Source organism: Haliotis rufescens, unplaced genomic scaffold (assembly GCF_023055435.1).
Source record: "Haliotis rufescens isolate VD_foot unplaced genomic scaffold, xgHalRufe1.0.p SCAF_1, whole genome shotgun sequence".
Taxonomy (NCBI): domain Eukaryota; kingdom Metazoa; phylum Mollusca; class Gastropoda; order Lepetellida; family Haliotidae; genus Haliotis; species Haliotis rufescens.
In genome coordinates this window covers 75,377,521-75,395,586 of record NW_025963779.1, presented here as the reverse complement: position 1 = coordinate 75,395,586, position 18,066 = coordinate 75,377,521, and the positions used below count along the sequence as shown (strand labels likewise).

The following is an 18,066-nucleotide window of genomic DNA, read 5'->3' as shown; positions in this document are numbered from 1 at the left end:
CTATATCAAGATGCACATGCACAAACGTGTTGCACCCGGCCATGCCGAAACCACTGACGTCACGAAACGTAGCACACTCATATTGTTCAATATCAATTCATTTCACTAATTACTGTGTTTACTGTATTTGTTTACACATGTAGTTCCAATATATATTTTGATTCCCTATGTGCACAATTTCTCTTTGTGGCTAATATATAACCATTGGTATGAAACAGGAATATGTTTTGTTAACGATGTGCTCAATGATATTTTCGATACTTTACAAGAATTAGGGGATACATATTAATGGAAAAATACAAAATCCTCACCCCACACATACGCGTTATATAAGTGCAATAATCTTGAACGCGACGCTAAACCCCATTTCACCCCAATTATGTATAGACTTATGTATATATATATATTTGTATATATTTGTATATATATAGTCAGTCACATGATTTCGGGGTCTACATTGAGATGTATTGTTTCGTCACGTGGTTCGAATTAACCAATGTAATTGCACGATTCTGAATATAGATATTAAAATAATCGATATGTCACAGTGATAATAATCGATATGTTGATATCATCGACGAGTTGGTATTAATCGATATGTTGATATTAATCGATATGTTGTTATCACTGACATGTTATTAATAGATATGTTGATATTAATCGATATGTCGATATCATCCAGATGTTAGTATCAATCGATATGTTGATATTAATCGATATGTTAACAGTACAAGAATGGGATATAGTCATTTATGGGATTGTCTGGTTCAGACTCCATAATTTACAGACCGCCGTCATATAGCGTGCATTTTGCTGAATATATTGAACACATTCTTACATGTGGCATATGAGAATACTTAGTCTGGTATATCCATATTCACTGACACACAGAATACGTATTCCGTATACCGTCACTGCAATCGCCAATTACACACATACAACTAACTGAAAATGCTTCTGTGTGCATAATTGTCAACAATGATGATTTGAATCCAAGAGCAGCCCATGTGTAAGATGGTTTCGATATAATCAGTCTGAGGGTCGTGTTTAATTATTTCAGATGGAAGAGAGACATGGCAGTTACCACGCCTAGCCAAGTAGACTGTTACGATACATACTCTGTGGAAGGTTAGCAGTCAAATATTGTGGGATTTTATCGGAAAAAAAGAAATTGTCCCCCCAAATTATTGAAAAAAAATAATTATGCTTCTGACTGTTAAAAAAAAAGTTGTTGCAAGGTGTTTTCTTAAATATAAATTGTCAATGCAAGAGAATACCCATCCTAGATTTTCTGCCGAATCAGATACCACTTGGCGTGAAGGGCAAGAAATCAGGCTCACAGTCTTGAATAAAAATATATATCTGGTTTTGAAGCTGCAATATATCAAATCTCAATACAAAATCCCAGAAATCTTTGATTATGGGTTCGAATCCCGGTTCGCCCCAATTATGTTTCTATGTCAGCACCATACCTGTGCTTGTGGGTATCACCAAAGTGGTTACCGTCAGAGACCTGCATCACTTCGGGCTTTCCTCCCACATTAAGCTGACACGCCGCGATATAACTGTAATACTGTTAAAACCGGCGTTAAACCCAACTCACTCACTGATGTTGTAGCTTGTCCTAAACTCAGCCTCTATCACCAACATACTGCAGCAAGATCGCCATCGTGCAAACCACGGACGAAACGAAGAACAAGACAAGGAACAGTCTGTCCATCACAACTGCCACTTTCTTCCAGTCCTCCTCGATAGATTCAGCTGCATCCTTCTCGATGTACCGATTGTTGATCTGCTGAAGGACACCCAGCTGTTCTTCCATCACTTTGTTCAAGGGAGATGCCTGCTGTTGGGAATGTTCTACACCGACGCGTGAGTCATTTCGCTCAAACTGATCTTGGTTTAACTCATTGAAAACTCCCTGAAACAATGAAGAATGTATAAACATGAAGCGATATGTAAACCCCTATCTTAAATGTACACGATGAAGCGATATGTTAACATCTATCTTAAATATACAGCATGAAACAATATGTAAACACCTATGTTAAATATACAGTAACCTTGACACAAAACCATTAAGATATGCTCCTTATTATTTTACAGATAATGAGTGGGAACTTTTCAATATCATACCATCAAACTGTACACAGAGTACAGGCGTACTGGCGCCGGCGCTCGGCATTAAGGGGCTAAAATAGGACTGGTCGATCGGAGTCAGTGTACTGTGCCTGAGTGGGGTATTCACGTTAAACTGAGGCATGGTATCTCAATGGGCTAGCACTATAAAATCGGAATACGTATGGACTAGTACAAGCACACACACAAACACTCATGCACGCACGCACGCACGCACGCACGCACGTACACACACATACTGTATTCTTACCGTAATTCCGTTCAGTTGAGGGTCACCATTGACGTCCTTCTTGACAGTGAAGTCTGACATGTCTGTCTTGACACAAAGGAGGCGCGCAAGCGTACCAAGAAACAGATTCCTGACCCATCGAGGAACAGCAATACCATGTTGACCTTTGAAGTGCACGTTCAGCACAAGCACAGTAAGGATCAAGGAGGCGGCCACCAGCGCCAGAGTTAGGCAGAAATAGATTCCTGTGGAGGACAATGACGTTTAGTAGTCTCATATTAGTCTCCATATATGATGGATTATGTCACTTGTTTAGCTGACGGTAAGATAGGTTGTACATGTATATAGTATGTCGAACATACATGAAGTATTTGTCACCTTTTGGAAAATATTTCTTATGTCATGAATAGTATCAGTAGATCCTTATCGAACAACCATGTGAAATTAAGGGTTATATTTAAATTGGTTTTGATGCCTTACCTACATAAGGGAATGTTTCCGAAGTTGGTGGTAATATACCAGACACAATCAGCATGAACACTGACAGCGACAACAACACGGTGATCTCCAGCGACACCTTCTCCCCGGCGTCTGGAGGCAGCAGGAAGCCAAGAAGACCCACAGCGGAGATCAGTATGCAAGGAAACAGAAGGTTCACTACGTAGTAGAACGGCTTGCGTCGTAGATTGATGTAGAACGTCACGTCAGGATAAGGTTCCGGGCAGCAACCGTAGTACACTACATGTCGTTCCACGGGAACACTCACCAGGTCCCACTCGCTGTTGACTTTATAGCTGGAAATGTCCCCGGCGCTGTCTTTGTTAGTGGAGTTGATGTGGAGTCCGTGGGAGGCCCAAGAGCCGAACTTGAGAGCACACGTTTGAGTGTCGAAGGGGAAGTAGGTGACGTCGACTTTGCAGAGGCTTTGTATGATGGTGGGGAAGTTGTAGGTGACAGAACCGTCTGAGCTGAGGACAAGGCGGTAGTCCTTGAATCCAACAAAGATATTTCCGGCACTGGGGGTAAACGTCAGGGAGGAATTATTGCAGCATGCATGTGATGGTGTATCGATGTAAGTTATTATGATACAATCATGATATTTATGTATATTTATTAACTTGAACGTGTAATAACTGAACCGTAAAATATGATTGTTCTTCTTCTAGTGTCGTTAAACACTACAGTAAATGACATTTCAGTTATAATACGGCGGCCTGTAAGAAATCGAGTCTGGCCTAGACGGAACGATGCTTGAGATATTGAACACCCTTCCACGCTGTCGGAACGCACTATTAACTAAATCACCTGCCCTGCTCTCCTGCCCTGCCCTCCATTGTTTTTCCTCTGGTGACAAATGTAGATAGGCGGGGGTTTATACGCTATCTAGAGTGAGTGAGGTATTGGTTTTGTTTTGCGGCGCTTTTAGCCATATTCCAGAAATGTCACGACGGACGACACTAGAAATGGGCTTTACATGGTGTACCCATATGGGGAATAGAACCCGGGCAATTGGAGTGACGAGGTAATGCTTTTGCCACGGGCCTATCCCACAGCCTTCGGAGTCTTGAGAGGGGTGGCATGAATAACGTATATCAGTATACAACCACAGGTTACTGTGCAAAGTAAAAAATTACGACACATGTACTATGAACAGTGGCATACTGATCTGGACACTAAAAGAAGATCAGAGCTCTTTCTGGAAATTACTTTCCTCCCGAAACGTGAGGTAAGAGTTGGATTTAACGCCGCTTTGAACATTATTCCAGTTATTAGTATATCATGGCGTGTCAGCTTAATGTTGGAGGAAAGCCCGATGTGATGCAGGTCTCAGACGGTTACCACTCCGGTGAGACCCACGAGCACGGGTATGGTGCTGACAAACCTAGAAGCATAATCAGGGCGAACCGGGATTCGAATCCACAATCATAGGTTTCTGGCGTGCCCAAGGGACGCAACTCTTACAGCGAATCACGGGGCCTTAGACAAAACCCCGTGTCCACTCTCCCCCCCCCCCCCCCCACCCCCCCCACCCCCAACACACACACACACACACACACACACACACACACACACACACACACACACACACACACACACACACACACACACACACACACACACACCTCCGAAACGATTTAATGAATGCCTTTAGGTAGAGCTGGTAAAAAGGTAGAGCTGAGTAATACTTACTTGTCATATAGCGTAATATCCGGTGTCCAAACTTTCTCAAATGGGAGGTTAAGTATTGAGATGCCCCCATACTCACTGGCATTCCATTTTATCTGACAGTCGAACCACTTCTACAACTCACAAAAAACCGTTTATAAAGTTAAATTCAATAATGTGAAAGCTGTTCTACATTAACTTTAGTCTGATGCCAATATCGATGTGGAAGATCAGAGCAGCAGCAGCACCAACACTGATCAGATGATGTAAAACCTATGCTAAGGGTACTTTAGTAACCATGGTAACAGATTTGTCACTGGGATAGTTATGGGATGATAAAGTTGTTATAAATAATAAACGACATAACCCTTTTCCAAATCAAGGAAATCGCTTCCATTGCACGATTCCTAAAAAAAAAGAAAAAAAAAGTACTCACGGAAATGAAGAAAAACTGTTTTTTCGATCTCAGATTTTAAATAAATGCATTTACTATTCAAAATATATAAATATTCAAACAACTCAATTAGTACTAATTGGGCCTTGGCACAAATACAGCGTATCAAAGGTTTTTATGTCTTTTTACACGTAAAACCCACGTGCATGTGATTTGTCAGTGGTTAGTGATTTGTCAGTGGCATTGTGGGATAGTGAATCATCGTCGAAATATCAGAACGTAAAAGTAACATATTCCCTTCTCAAACAACAACTTACATGTAATTATTATTATGTACATAAACATAGCTGTTATTTTTATTGTTGTTTTGATAACTTTTTTTCCAGGCTAAATTGCATAATGCCTATAACCTGTTTCTGCCATGTCAATTTGGACTTAGTTTTATTTTTGAATGTTGAAAGTGCCTACAAATTACCCCCTGTAAAGTGCATTTTGTATTAAGCACTGAGATAAAACTAGCAAATCAAGACTAGTACTTTTCCAGTTGTTTTGTTATTTCGTAATGCTTTGTGTATATTATTAAATCCAGCAAAACAGTTTTTTTTCATTTCCATGAGTACTTTTTTTTTTTTTTAGTGTATCACGGGCATGTTTTCGATTCACCGTTAAATAGTGATGACACCAGGTGTTTGCCAAAAGGTGAGTATATCGTGCCCCCACCGGTGGCTCACCTCTTGCTTTTTGAGCTATATTGAACGATGTAAGATCTTCGATATACATGAAGCTTCTTATAAGTAAAATCTTGGTCAAATTCTCTTGCTTTGATTTTGCCAATCCGAGCAGAAATTCGTTTCAATGACAATGACGATGGCAAACACAATCTGGATTGTTCATTTGGTCAACAGACCCATACAACACACATTTGCTTATATGATATAACGTAAACATATTGTTATATAGACTGGTTATAACTTATTGTTCTATATTTGCATGGACTTGGAACATGTTGTACACACATATAGGAAGCATGAATATTGTTTTCTTATTATTTGATAAACAAACGCATGTCACGAAGAGCGTATATCATATTGGGGACGGTGCATGTTCTTCATTTTCTAAAACAGAGAAATTAATGAAAAGAATGCCCTAATTATGTACAGTACCTTTCCTAAGTTTCTGACTGCCCAATGCATTAAACCCACTTCGAAATGTAAACACATATATATATATATATATATATATATATATATATATATATATATATATATATATACTTCGATGTCATATATATAGTTTTCGCTTTTCAAATAACTTTCATGGAAGGATAGAATTTTAACGATGGGCTATTTATGAGTTTGTAATGCCTTGTTGTTTATAACAATCAGTCAATTTTTGTTTGATGACATCACGAAATAGAGACATGTTACCGACATCTTGAGCAATGCACACCTCTCCAAAACCAAACATGTTTTATTCTCAGTTTCCTCATAGATTTTATCACTGAGGTTGTCCGGCATTTCACATATTGTTTACTTAGTAAACTGAAATCTCCGTCAAAAGCAGGGACCATCTGTACCATAGGTATCTTTTTATGAATCACTATCAAATAGTCACGATACCAGTTGTTCTCGTAAAAAAAAGTGATTGTATCCTGTCCTGCTGGTGGCATCGTCACAAAGACCTGAACTATTTGATTAAATTGTTCACCTGAACAAAGGCAACGGCAATATATGGAACATGTTAAAATACTCAAATACTCTACAAAAACAACCTACCAATCGAATCCAGGCGTTGACAGTCAGTACCTGTTTAGGCTCATTCTGGAATGGAACATACACAGCGGCGTCATTAGGGTAACACAATGGCGTCAAGGCATTCGGGATAGTGTACAATGATCGTGGAGTAGTTATGGTAACCTGATTTATATACTGATCCGCTAACTTTGATTTCTTGGCGGACATAATCCAGATGGCTAATGTTTGTGTTTGTGCGTAAATGTAAATTGCGCGTAACATATAGCCTTGATATATATTGATTACCACAGCAGCCCAAGTAATATACTCACGTACATGTATCTATTCAACGTGGCACAGGAGAATGGAAGTTCAGCTTGGGAATTTGAATAGGTGGAAAACATTTCCTTAGGAAGGTTTGAAAAAATGAAACAACCAAGTCATGTATTTGTATCCACGGAAGGCAAAGTATACATTATATGAACTGATAATTCTACTCTATGAACAATAAAATCAATTCGTATACTAACCAGATCAATGACCTGTCTGATAGCGATTCCAATTTGAACTTCTATAGGAACATCCTGTCCACATATTGGCCGCATTTCGCTTTTGTAATTGGAAAACAGTTTGTCCATCAATGCCGTCTGGTTGACACAGGAACCTGTCACTGTAAGACAAAATATTATGAAATTTATTGAACACAGATATTGCCGTGGAAAGGTCACTGCATGCCCTTTTTACGAAAAAAGATACTTTCAACTTTGGGTCATTACAAAGTAAAATAGTCAATGTTGTACATTGTTTGAGTAGTCCATTGCAAGTGTATTTGGTCTGTGTAGGCCGTTTGTATATTAGTGACAGCCAGTTGAATGTGATAGGTGTCCAAATGGACACAGATATGATGAAAAAGAACGAGTAACGAGCAGTCATCAATTATTTGACTTTAGAGAAAAGTACTCCCCAAGAAATTCATGACCGCATGTCACAAGTGTTTGGAGATAAGTACCCTAGCTATTCCACTGTTAAGGCTGGGAGAACAAGCCTTGATGATGACCCAAGGTCTGGACGTCCCTCAATTTCCAGCAATGACGATTTAATCAAGGAGATGGAGAGACTCATACTGTCAGATGGACGTATTACCATTGCCGAACTTGTGGAAGACACAGGTCTAAGATATTATTCATGAACATTTACGGATGGATAAGATATCTGCTCGTTGGGTGCCAAAGTTTCCAAATTCTGATCTTAAGGACAAAGGAACAGACATTGTCAGAGAAAATTTAGAGCTAATTGAGGAGGATTTCGTCAAATCCAGAAAGACATTAGTAACGGCAAAACATTGGTCTACCATTATGATCCGACTCAAAACATCAATCCATGGAAAGCAGGGAAAGCAGGGAAAGCAGGGAGATTTTGTTGAAAAATAAAATTTAAAACACTTTCACAATTGCTAGTTTTGTGTTTGACCAACCCTCGTAGTAGTTTATTTTACCACAGCAGATGGTGAAAAAATCTTGCACACTGCAGTAAAAGTATGAAATTTAGCACACATGTAAAACTACCTCAGAATAATTAAATTTAGATATGGTGCCATTTCTTATTTGTCCTCTGGTGACCTTGGCGGCCATTTTTCAAAATGGCGTCCATTCCATATGTTGCAGCGACAAGCACAACATATCTGTGGACCTAACCGCTAAATCATTTATGGTGTTTGAACACACGTATGAGGTCCCAAAGAGTTTTACAGAAAACATACAAGCTGGTCATTTAAACTGCATGTATGGACATATAATGCCTTTGAGATGGTATGAATGCTAATTTTTTCCCAAAGGTAGATGGCGTATCCAAATATGTCCTCTAAAGTAAAGTTGATTATGCCTATCACACAGTCTGTTCCTGTCGTTTAATAAACTGACTGGTCAAAGTAGGATATTTGTCAAGGAGACGAAACTGAGAAGCTTTCATGGCCATGTGATTCTAAACGCAAAAAAATTGTCAGACACACTACAAGTTCATTGTCGACACATTTGCCTTCAATAGCGTGTATGACCAGCTGCCTCAATGTATGCTGTGATACGCCGCCTCATCGATGACGTCAGTCTTCTGATGACGTGGACTGGAATCCGTTGCCACTCGTCTCTCAGGGCCTGCTGCAAATCCTGTCTGTTGACGGGAGGCTGATGCGTGCTCTAATCTGTCTGTGAAGATGGTCCCAAAGATGTTCAATAGGATTCATATCGGGTGAGTGGACAGGCCAGGGCAAAACGTCAACGTTCTGCTGGTTTAGAAAGTTCCGAGTCAGTCTTGCAGTATGGGGCCTGGCATTGTCGTGTTGAAACAATGTCCCCTGCTGTTGGTTTTGTAAGAACGGAAGCACAACTGGCTGCAACACTTGGTCTCTTTACTGCATAGCGTTCAGGTTTCCCTGTATAATCACCAACTCAGTCTTCTGATCTCCACAAATACCGCCCCACACCATGACATCCCCCCCCCCCCGCCGAATGGATGGACCTCTCGAATACACGCCGGAGCCAAACGTTCCCCTCTGCGTCGATAAACTCGTTCTCTGCCGTCATTTCGAAACAAGTTAAACCGACTTTCATCAGTAAACAGCACTCGACGCCAATTTCTCACTTGCCAGCGTCGAACCTGCCTCGCCCATCGCAGTCTCAGGCGTCGATGTTGAGCTGTCAGTACCATTCCTCGGAAAGGACGATACGCTCGGATTCCAGCAGCACAAAGTCGTGGTAGTACTGTACGTTGGCTAATTGGATGTCCCAACGCTGTTGCTGCCGTCGCCGTCGCCGTTACGTTTCTGTTTCGCAAGTGAATGAGCCGTATCTGACCGTCTTCCAGTGGTGTTGTCACTCGGGGTCGTCCGATTCTAGGCCTGTCCTGTGTCCCCCCTGTCTGCCTGTACCGTTGAATCAGCCTGGCTACTGTCAATGGTGTACAGTCAAACCTTCTGGCAATTTGGACCTGTGTTGCCCCCATTTCGGCCTTACAGATGGCTCTCTCTGCTCCTGTGACTGTCCTGGCATTTCTTTTGTGTGCTTTCACCACGTGTGGTTATACCCTTCAGACGAACGCATTTATACAGCTAACATGCACCTTTCACCATTTTTATGTCACCACACGAGCCCCGTCAAAAGGTGGCGCGTTCGGGTGAGGTGTTTTTTGGTACCTTTTCCATGGCAAACATATTCCCAATACCCACTTTCCACTAGTTATCGCTGTTTTTAGGAAAATTACAAATTGCCAACCTTTACTTTCTTTTGCCGCTTAGTTTATTTGTGTTTCTCAGCACAGAAGCTATCACTACTCAAACCGACGAGCAAGTCATTAGCATACTGAACGAGGATGTTGTCTGCCTGGAACAAAAGAAGGACGAGCAACTTGCACACACGAAGAATCAGACAGCCGACCTACGGCCCGTGTTGCAGATGCAGCTAAGCAGTACAAGAACGTTCTCATCCGTACAGGACCGCCTCCGTGGTCCAGTGGTAGAGCCTTTTGATCCCGGTGTCTTCATCCCCGGCTGCGTCATACCAAAATACGTTAAAAAATGGAACTTGTTGTTACCCTGACTGGCGCTCGGCATTAAGGAGCTAAACAAGGACTGGTCGGCTCAGAGTCAGTATACTGTGTCTGAGTGGGGTATTCATGTTAAAACTGCGATATGGTATCTCAGTGGGTTAGCACTATAAATTGGCCTCAGCCTCCGGCAGCTTAAAAATCCCTATGCGTTCATAATGTGTTATTGATGAGTGACTAGTAGTACTACTCTGATACAGGAAACTGACAGTGACAGTATATCTGACTATAAGGATAAACCCTTAAGTTAATTTAGTTACCATAGACAGCCGCCCCCAAATTAGTGAATCAAATTAATACAACTAAAATAGCCCCCCCCCCCCCCCCCCCCCACACACACACAGACAGACAGACAGACAGACAGACACACACACACACACACACACACACACACACACACACACACACACACACACACACACACACACACACACACACACACACACACAATCCACACACTCCCTTCTGTATCCACATTAAACGCTTATATAAGCATAGAGAACACCCTTTAAAATGAACAGTGTTGGGCATAGATATATAGTGTAGACAACATCAGGGGTCTCACGTCCATGTTACATCTGCATCAATTCAGCCTATTTTCATGGTCTGCCACGGGTTACTGAGTAAAAAATGTGGACACATATAATTTGTACAGTCATCTCCCAATTTGTTGCCGAAATAATTGTACCTCTTCTCCTGGAGTAATGAAAAGACGCCTATTGTGACTAGATACTTCAGGGTTTTATTACTTAAGGTACATGAGTGTATACATTTATGTATATCACAATGTATTTTCATGTTTTTGTTTTGCAATATCCATATACTAAATAAAACACACTCAAATGGCAAGGTTTATATATTTAGTCATAAATATCCGTCATAAACGTCATCGTATCCAAATTGCGTAGATCGATGCACATGTCAATCACTGGACTATCTACTCCAGACTCTATTATTTACAGCCCGGCGTCATATAGCTGGAACATTGCTGAGTGCTACGTTAAACAACAACAATAAAAAAAAAATAGTATGTCCGTCATGGTAGTGACTCTCTGAGTCACTGACTCATTGTTGTTGGATTGGGGCGGTTTGGTAGAGTAATGGCGAAAGCATTCGCTCTTCACACCGAAGGCCCGGGTTCGATTCCCTACATTGGTATAATGTGTGAAGCCCATTTCTGGTGTTACCCACCACCGTGATATTGCTGGAATATTGTTTAAAGCGGGATATAACCATTTTCAGTCAATCAGTGATTGGAGGTGGATGACGACACTAGGATGAGATATTTCAAGTGGTATTGTTCGGTGGCCCATAAGGGACATGGAGTCTGTTTTTCAATATTTTGATATTTAACTTACTTTTATCATAACCTTTTGCAAATTAACACAATTTGTCATACAAATATGTGGTAAATCATGTATAAAAACAACCGAAAACATGGAAAATGTACTTCCAAGTAGCTATTGAATCGCTGAAATTTGAAGCGAAAATGTCAAAAACAAAGCGAAAATATCAAAAACTACGGTGGCCCATAAGGGACATGGAGTCTGTTTTTCAATATTTTGATATTTCACTTACTTATATCGTAACAGAAAACTATTTCCACCGCGGTAGAAATATTATCACCGCGGTGGGAATAGTTTTCTGAATTTTCATTTTAGTTTTTGACATTTTCGCTTTTGTTTTTTGACATTTTCGTTTTTGTTTTTGACATTTTCATTTTAGTTTTTGACCATTTCGTTTTTGTTTTTGACATTTTCATTTTAGTTTTTGAAATTTTCGATTCACTTTTCAGCGATTCAATATCTTCTTTATACATGATTTGTATGACAAATCGTTTTAATTTGCAAAAGGTTACGATAACAGTAAGTGAAATATCAAAATATTGAAAAACAGACTCCATGTCCCTTATGGGCCATCGTAGTATTGAAACGACATCTCAGTCCGACATGAATCATATTACAATCATTAAAACTCTACCTTTTGAAGGTACCATGAGTGCATTCTTTTAAACCATTTCGTGTCCCATGCCCCACGATGACACAAGCGTTTTAGCGCTGACAAAAGATAGCACATCTTTTGAAATTTCACAGTTTGAAATACTTTATGCAACATTAATTTTCGCTGCCTCTGTTACTCATGTACATTAACCGATATGGTTGACGTTATAAACAAATTGAACTGCGGTATTTAAATGGATGATGTCTTGTTGTCAAGGTTGTTATATGCTGAGAATATTGCACCAACAACACGATATGAAGCGTCGCAACAATCCATGTTTATGTGATCCCTTGAACGTCTCTATATCGTTGGCGGAAGTAGAGAAAGCAATAGAGCGTGCTAAATCCAGAAAGGCGGCGGGTACAGATAATCTTCCTGCTGATTGTCTGAAAAATCCTGTCTGCGTTGACATATTGTTTAAAATAATGACTATTGTGACATTTTAAATGCGAGATTGAGTGAGTGATGCGAAAGAAATAATATTTTAGCTGAGGAGCAATGGCTTCAGAAAAAACGAGCTGTTTGGATCACCTCTACAGCATTTGTACAATAATCAAAAATAGAAAACAATCAACATTATCAACATTTATTGACATGAAAAGGCGTTCGATAATGTAAACAGAGATTGTTTATGGTTTAAAATATTAAAAAATGGCATAAACCCCCCAAAAATGTTTGAAGCTGTTAAAAGTTTATGCAGCAATGTGAAGTGCGATGTGAGAGTAAATGGTTTGCTTTCACCCTGGTTTTTAAGGCCTCACGGGGACTAAGGCAAGGGTGCCTTGTCTCTCCATTATTGTTCTCTATTTACATTAACGACCTGGCGGCCAATAAGAAAAGCATGAACTGTCGTGTTGACGTAAATGATTTAAATATTGGTATTATGTTATATGCTGATGATATTTTATTATTGGCGCCCACGGAGGATAAACTGCAAACTATGTTAAACGTGGTCAATGAATGGTGTCAAAAGTGGAGACTTGCAGTTAATCCCACAAAAATTAAGATTGTTCATTTTAGGCCTGCCAATACAAATTGCTTAACAACCAACTTTTTAATTGGTGAAACTCTTTTGAATTATAGTAACAATTATAAATATCTTGGTTTGTGGCTCAACGAACACATGGACTTTAAGTTCCCAATTAATTAACTGACTAAATCGGCAAGTCGAGCTTTTGGTGTTTTATGTACAAAATATTTTGATGCTGGTAGTTTTACTTACGCAGTTTATACTAAATTGTATGAATCTTTGGTTCAGCCTATTATGCAATATGGTGCTTCCATCTGTGGGGTGTATGAACATAAAAAAGTGCAAAACAAAGCATGTAAATATTTCCTCGGCCTTAAACGTAATGTGTCAAATGTTGCCGCCAGGGGAGACATGGGTTGGAAAACATGTGTCACTTAGCAACGCATACAAGTATTTCGTTTTTTCTTCCGCCTTAACAGTATGGACATTACAAGATTGCCCCGTGTCATCCAAGCAAAAAGAGGGCGCTCATGGGAAAAGGAGGTTTACAAGCTGTCTAGAAACTTAAAAGTCCTCGACTTGATCGATGTCCATTCGATGACACGTGGTCAGTTCACTCTCATTAAGCAAAATTATTTCAAGTGGATGAAACTGCTTGGTTTTCAGAGCTGTGGAATGATGCTAATAACCCTAATGGTAATAAGCCGAGGACCTATAGATTGCTTAAGAAGTATCTAGCGCCTGAGCCCTATGTCTATTATATCCATAAACGTATAATGCACGTATGGTGTGTGTGTTTGTGTGTGTGTGGGATAGAATGTACGTATGGTGTGTGTGTGTGTGTGTGCGTGCGTGTGCGTGCGTGCATGCGTGTGTGTGTGTGTGTGTGGTATAATGTACGTATGGTGTGTGTGTGTGCGTGCGTGCATGCGTGTGTGTGTGTGGGGGGGGGGGGGGGGGGGGGGGGGCTTGTGTGGGTGTCTACGTGTTTGTGTATGATGGTGTGCGTGACTTTATAAGTAATTTGGCGTGTGTGTGTGCGTGTGCATGTGGGTGTGTGCGTGCGTGTTTATAACCCAATCTTAACTTCAAACATTGTGTTAGTATATGACATATGTTACGTTATCCAGATCATGACGTTATACATATACCTGTATGGCTTGTGTCTCGTAGACCATACCTGGTCGGATATTATATTTTATTGTTTGTGTACGTGTTTTAGTATGAAGTGTATATAACATGTGACACTATAATAAACATCATTCTCTATTCTCTCTCTCTCTCTCTGTGTGTAAAGGTTGGCATTATCAATAAACAGCAACAATAAAAATAAAGTGCATTGCAATATGTTGATTGTTACAGTGGAACTATATATTATAAAATGTACGGTTTCGAGACCAGCGCCGAGTAGGGTTTAACGCCGCTTTTAACAGTATTACAGTAATATCGCGGCGTGTCAGCTTAATGTGGGAGGAAAGCCCGAAGTGATGCAGGTCTCAGACGTCTACCACTTCGGTGAAACCCACGAGCACGGGTATGGTGCTGACAAACCTAGAAACATAATCAGGGCGAACCGGGATTCGAACCCACAATCATAGGTTTCTAGCGTGCCCAAGAGCCGCCTTAGACGACTGGGCCACCCGTGCCCCCGACCAGCGCCGAGTCTTAGGACCCGTGAAGATCCGATGTTGAATAGATAAACGGCGACAATGCTTGTTGTAAGAGGCGACAAACGGGATAGGGTGGTCAGGCTCGCCGACTTAGTTAATGCTGGCTATCGTATCCCAATCATTGCGCGGGCCGATGCACATGATGTCAATTACTGGATTGTCTGGTTTAGACTCGATTATTTCCAGACCGCCGCCATATATCTGGAATATTGCTGAGTGAAGCGTTAAACAACAAACAAACAACAAGAAGCCGAGTTTTAGCCCTGTATAGATGTGGTTCCCTTCCCATTGCAGTGAAAACCGGTCGTGATAGTAAATCACCAAACCCTTTAAATGCTAGAATATACCCACATTGTTTCGGTATGTCTAATGTCCGCATTGTTGAAAATGGGAAGAACGTTTTTATTTCAGTCCTTTTAATTGTGACATTTTATCTAGAACATTGTTATAAATGTATAAAAGAAAAAAAATGTCGTGACTACATGCAGCACATAACGCAACTATTGATCATTTTTCTGTATACACTGATTGTTTAGTTGTATATATACTGAACAACAAAAGTTCCTGTGACATTGAATAAGATTCAATGCAAAGTTGTGTTTTTTTACCAAATCTGAAACAATTTCGGTTTGCAACAGATAAAAGATTCCTGTAAGTGTTCAAATGGTTAAATTTGCCATACTGACTTGCAGAAAATGCGTGATTTCATAAAAAAAAAATTGAACATGCCAAAATGTCAATTTACAAATCAATAGCGTGTGTGTCGACCTCTGGTTGCAATGCAAGCAACACACCTTCGTCTCATGGAATGGACCCGGCGTCGCACAAAGGCCTGTGGGATATCGGTCCATATCTGCTTAAGCATGTTTCAAAGTTCCTGGCGTGTCTGTTGAACACGTGGTTGACGTCGAAGGTGCCAATCCATATCATCCCACATGTGATCGATTTGTGAGAGATCAGGGGAGCGAGCCGGCCATGGGATGACATTCACGTTGTTTTGTTGAAGAGAATCCTGAACAAGTCGAGCAATATGGGGCCGGGCGTTGTCATGTTGAAATGTAATGTCTGGGCCATGACGACGCAAACACGGTAGAACAACAGGGCCGATGATCTCGTCGCGGTAGCGCTGTCCATTGAGTTTTCCCTCTACCACTATCAAACGGGTCCTCTGTGTTGCTGTTATCTCACTCCATACCATAACGCTGCCGCCCCCGAACCGATCTTCTTCCATGACACATTGATTGACGTAAAGTTCACCTCGACGTCGGTACACTCGAATCCGTCCATCGCTGTGAAAACGAGACTCGTCAGTGAATAGAACTTGTCCCCACTGCATGGTCGTCCAGCGTAGACGCTGTCTGCACCACTGTAGACGTGCTTGACGGTGGTTTCCTGTCCAAATGGGACGTCTGGCGGGTCTTCTGGCGGGTCTTCTGGCGACAATCCCTGCACATCTGAGGCGACGACGTACGGTTTGTGAAGATATTCGTCTTGCAGTCACTGTTGCTGGCTGGAATCGATTTCGTAGGTGTGTTGTTCGAATCCAATTGTCTTGTCGATTATTGGTTACGAGTGGCCTGCCACTCCGAGGATGGTCTCTGACTGTATTCATCTGTTGCTAACGTTGCCATAAATACCAAATGGTGACGGTGGTTTCCTGTCAAAATGGGACGTCTGGCGGGTCTTTTGGCGACAATCCCTGCACATCTGAGGCGACGACGTACGATTTGTGACATATTCGTCGAAGCCCAGGGATGCTTCTTGTAGTCACTGTTGCTGGCTGGTTCGAATCCAGTTGTCTTGTCGATTATTGGTTACGCGTGGCCTGCCACTCCGAGGATGGTCTCTGACTGCATTCGTATGTTGCCAACGTTGCCATAAACACCAAATGGTGTTTCTGTGGACGTTAAATTGTCTTGCAACATCACCTTGACTCGATCCTGCTTCAAGCATACCAATGGCTCGCAGACTCTCATTTTCGGACAGGCGTGGCATTTCGTAATGGTGGATAATTGCGTCATTTCGTTGTTGTTCTGAGTGGTTGTTGTCAGCACGATGCTAAACAATGCATATGGAAACCCGTTAACGCACATGTTTTTATACACATTCTTGGGTAGTGAAATGTATGGGGCTTGGATAAAAGTCAACTTTTGCATGGCATGCATGCTTTTCTGTAGCAGTTGCGTTTTTGTGACTTGATTCCATACATGTACTACAATATTATAGGATACAAGGATCACAATATATATATTATACTAATTTATTTGTGTATTTATCTTGTATTTTATATGTATCTAACCAGTAGTTTTATTATTTTATTAACGATGACAAATGCAACGCGGGACACGTAAATAACTCTCTCGTGACATTTTGGCGCATTAAGAATCCAGGTGGTCTATATGGCGATTCGACAATAACTTCAATCAATTTTATCACTAGATCTGTTTCGTCAGACTGGTTCTTGTCTGGCGTTGACGTTATATGGTTAGAATTGATGTAAATTTGTGCATTTATATGTATTTCCAAACCCGAACGGGTCAAGCTTTTCAAGCAGTGATGTATATATATATACCTCATCATATACAGCTCCAGAACAGCCTTTCACTTACCTAACATTCCAACGAATATGACAAATCCTACAAGCGCCATTTCAGTGCAGCTTCCAAAAGGTCCCCTCTCACAGAACGCCAGATGTATAATGTCTCTGTTCCCCTTCTTGTACCTCAACTTGTTCAATGTTATGCTCTAAAAGTCTCCAATTAAGATACGCATGGAGCGGTTTACACGCACTATGCACACATAAGATCTGTCTGTGACATTGTAATTCTACCCCAGTTGGAGTTTCGTTATATCTTTACTAGATCGTTGGAGTACATGTGTACGTGTACACGTAGTCTAATATAACACTAAAGGAATTAAACGTTAGATAAAGCATTTAAATGAATGAAATTTCAAAAGATTCTTTTTTTGTCATCGATCGGGCGTGAGTTAAAAGGTATCAGCTCGGAATACATCCCGCGTTTCAAATGTAGACGTGAAATTCTTTTCAACAAAGAATCGATTTAATTCCAAATAAATGTATCTGGCCAAAATCTGTGTATACATTACTCAACTTGTGTAACGTTATAGCCCGATTTATTGTATAACTGTTAAGTAAGATTGAAAAA

The 18,066-nt window shown here is 40.7% G+C and overlaps 1 protein-coding gene across 1 annotated transcript; it reads right to left on the bottom strand.

Annotated features, from left to right (window-relative positions):
- Positions 1-1,540: 1,540 nt before the first annotated feature.
- On the bottom strand, positions 1,541-17,591 carry LOC124146814 (acetylcholine receptor subunit alpha-like 1). Its single transcript, XM_046517281.2, has 7 exons — positions 17,509-17,591; positions 7,192-7,331; positions 6,704-6,748; positions 4,559-4,668; positions 2,849-3,384; positions 2,390-2,613; positions 1,541-1,921 (listed from the first exon to the last, which is right to left on the bottom strand). The coding sequence occupies exons 1-7, from the start codon at positions 17,546-17,548 to the stop codon at positions 1,631-1,633; spliced, it is 1,386 nt and encodes a 461-aa protein (XP_046373237.2). The 5' UTR covers positions 17,549-17,591; the 3' UTR covers positions 1,541-1,630.
- Positions 17,592-18,066: the final 475 nt, after the last annotated feature.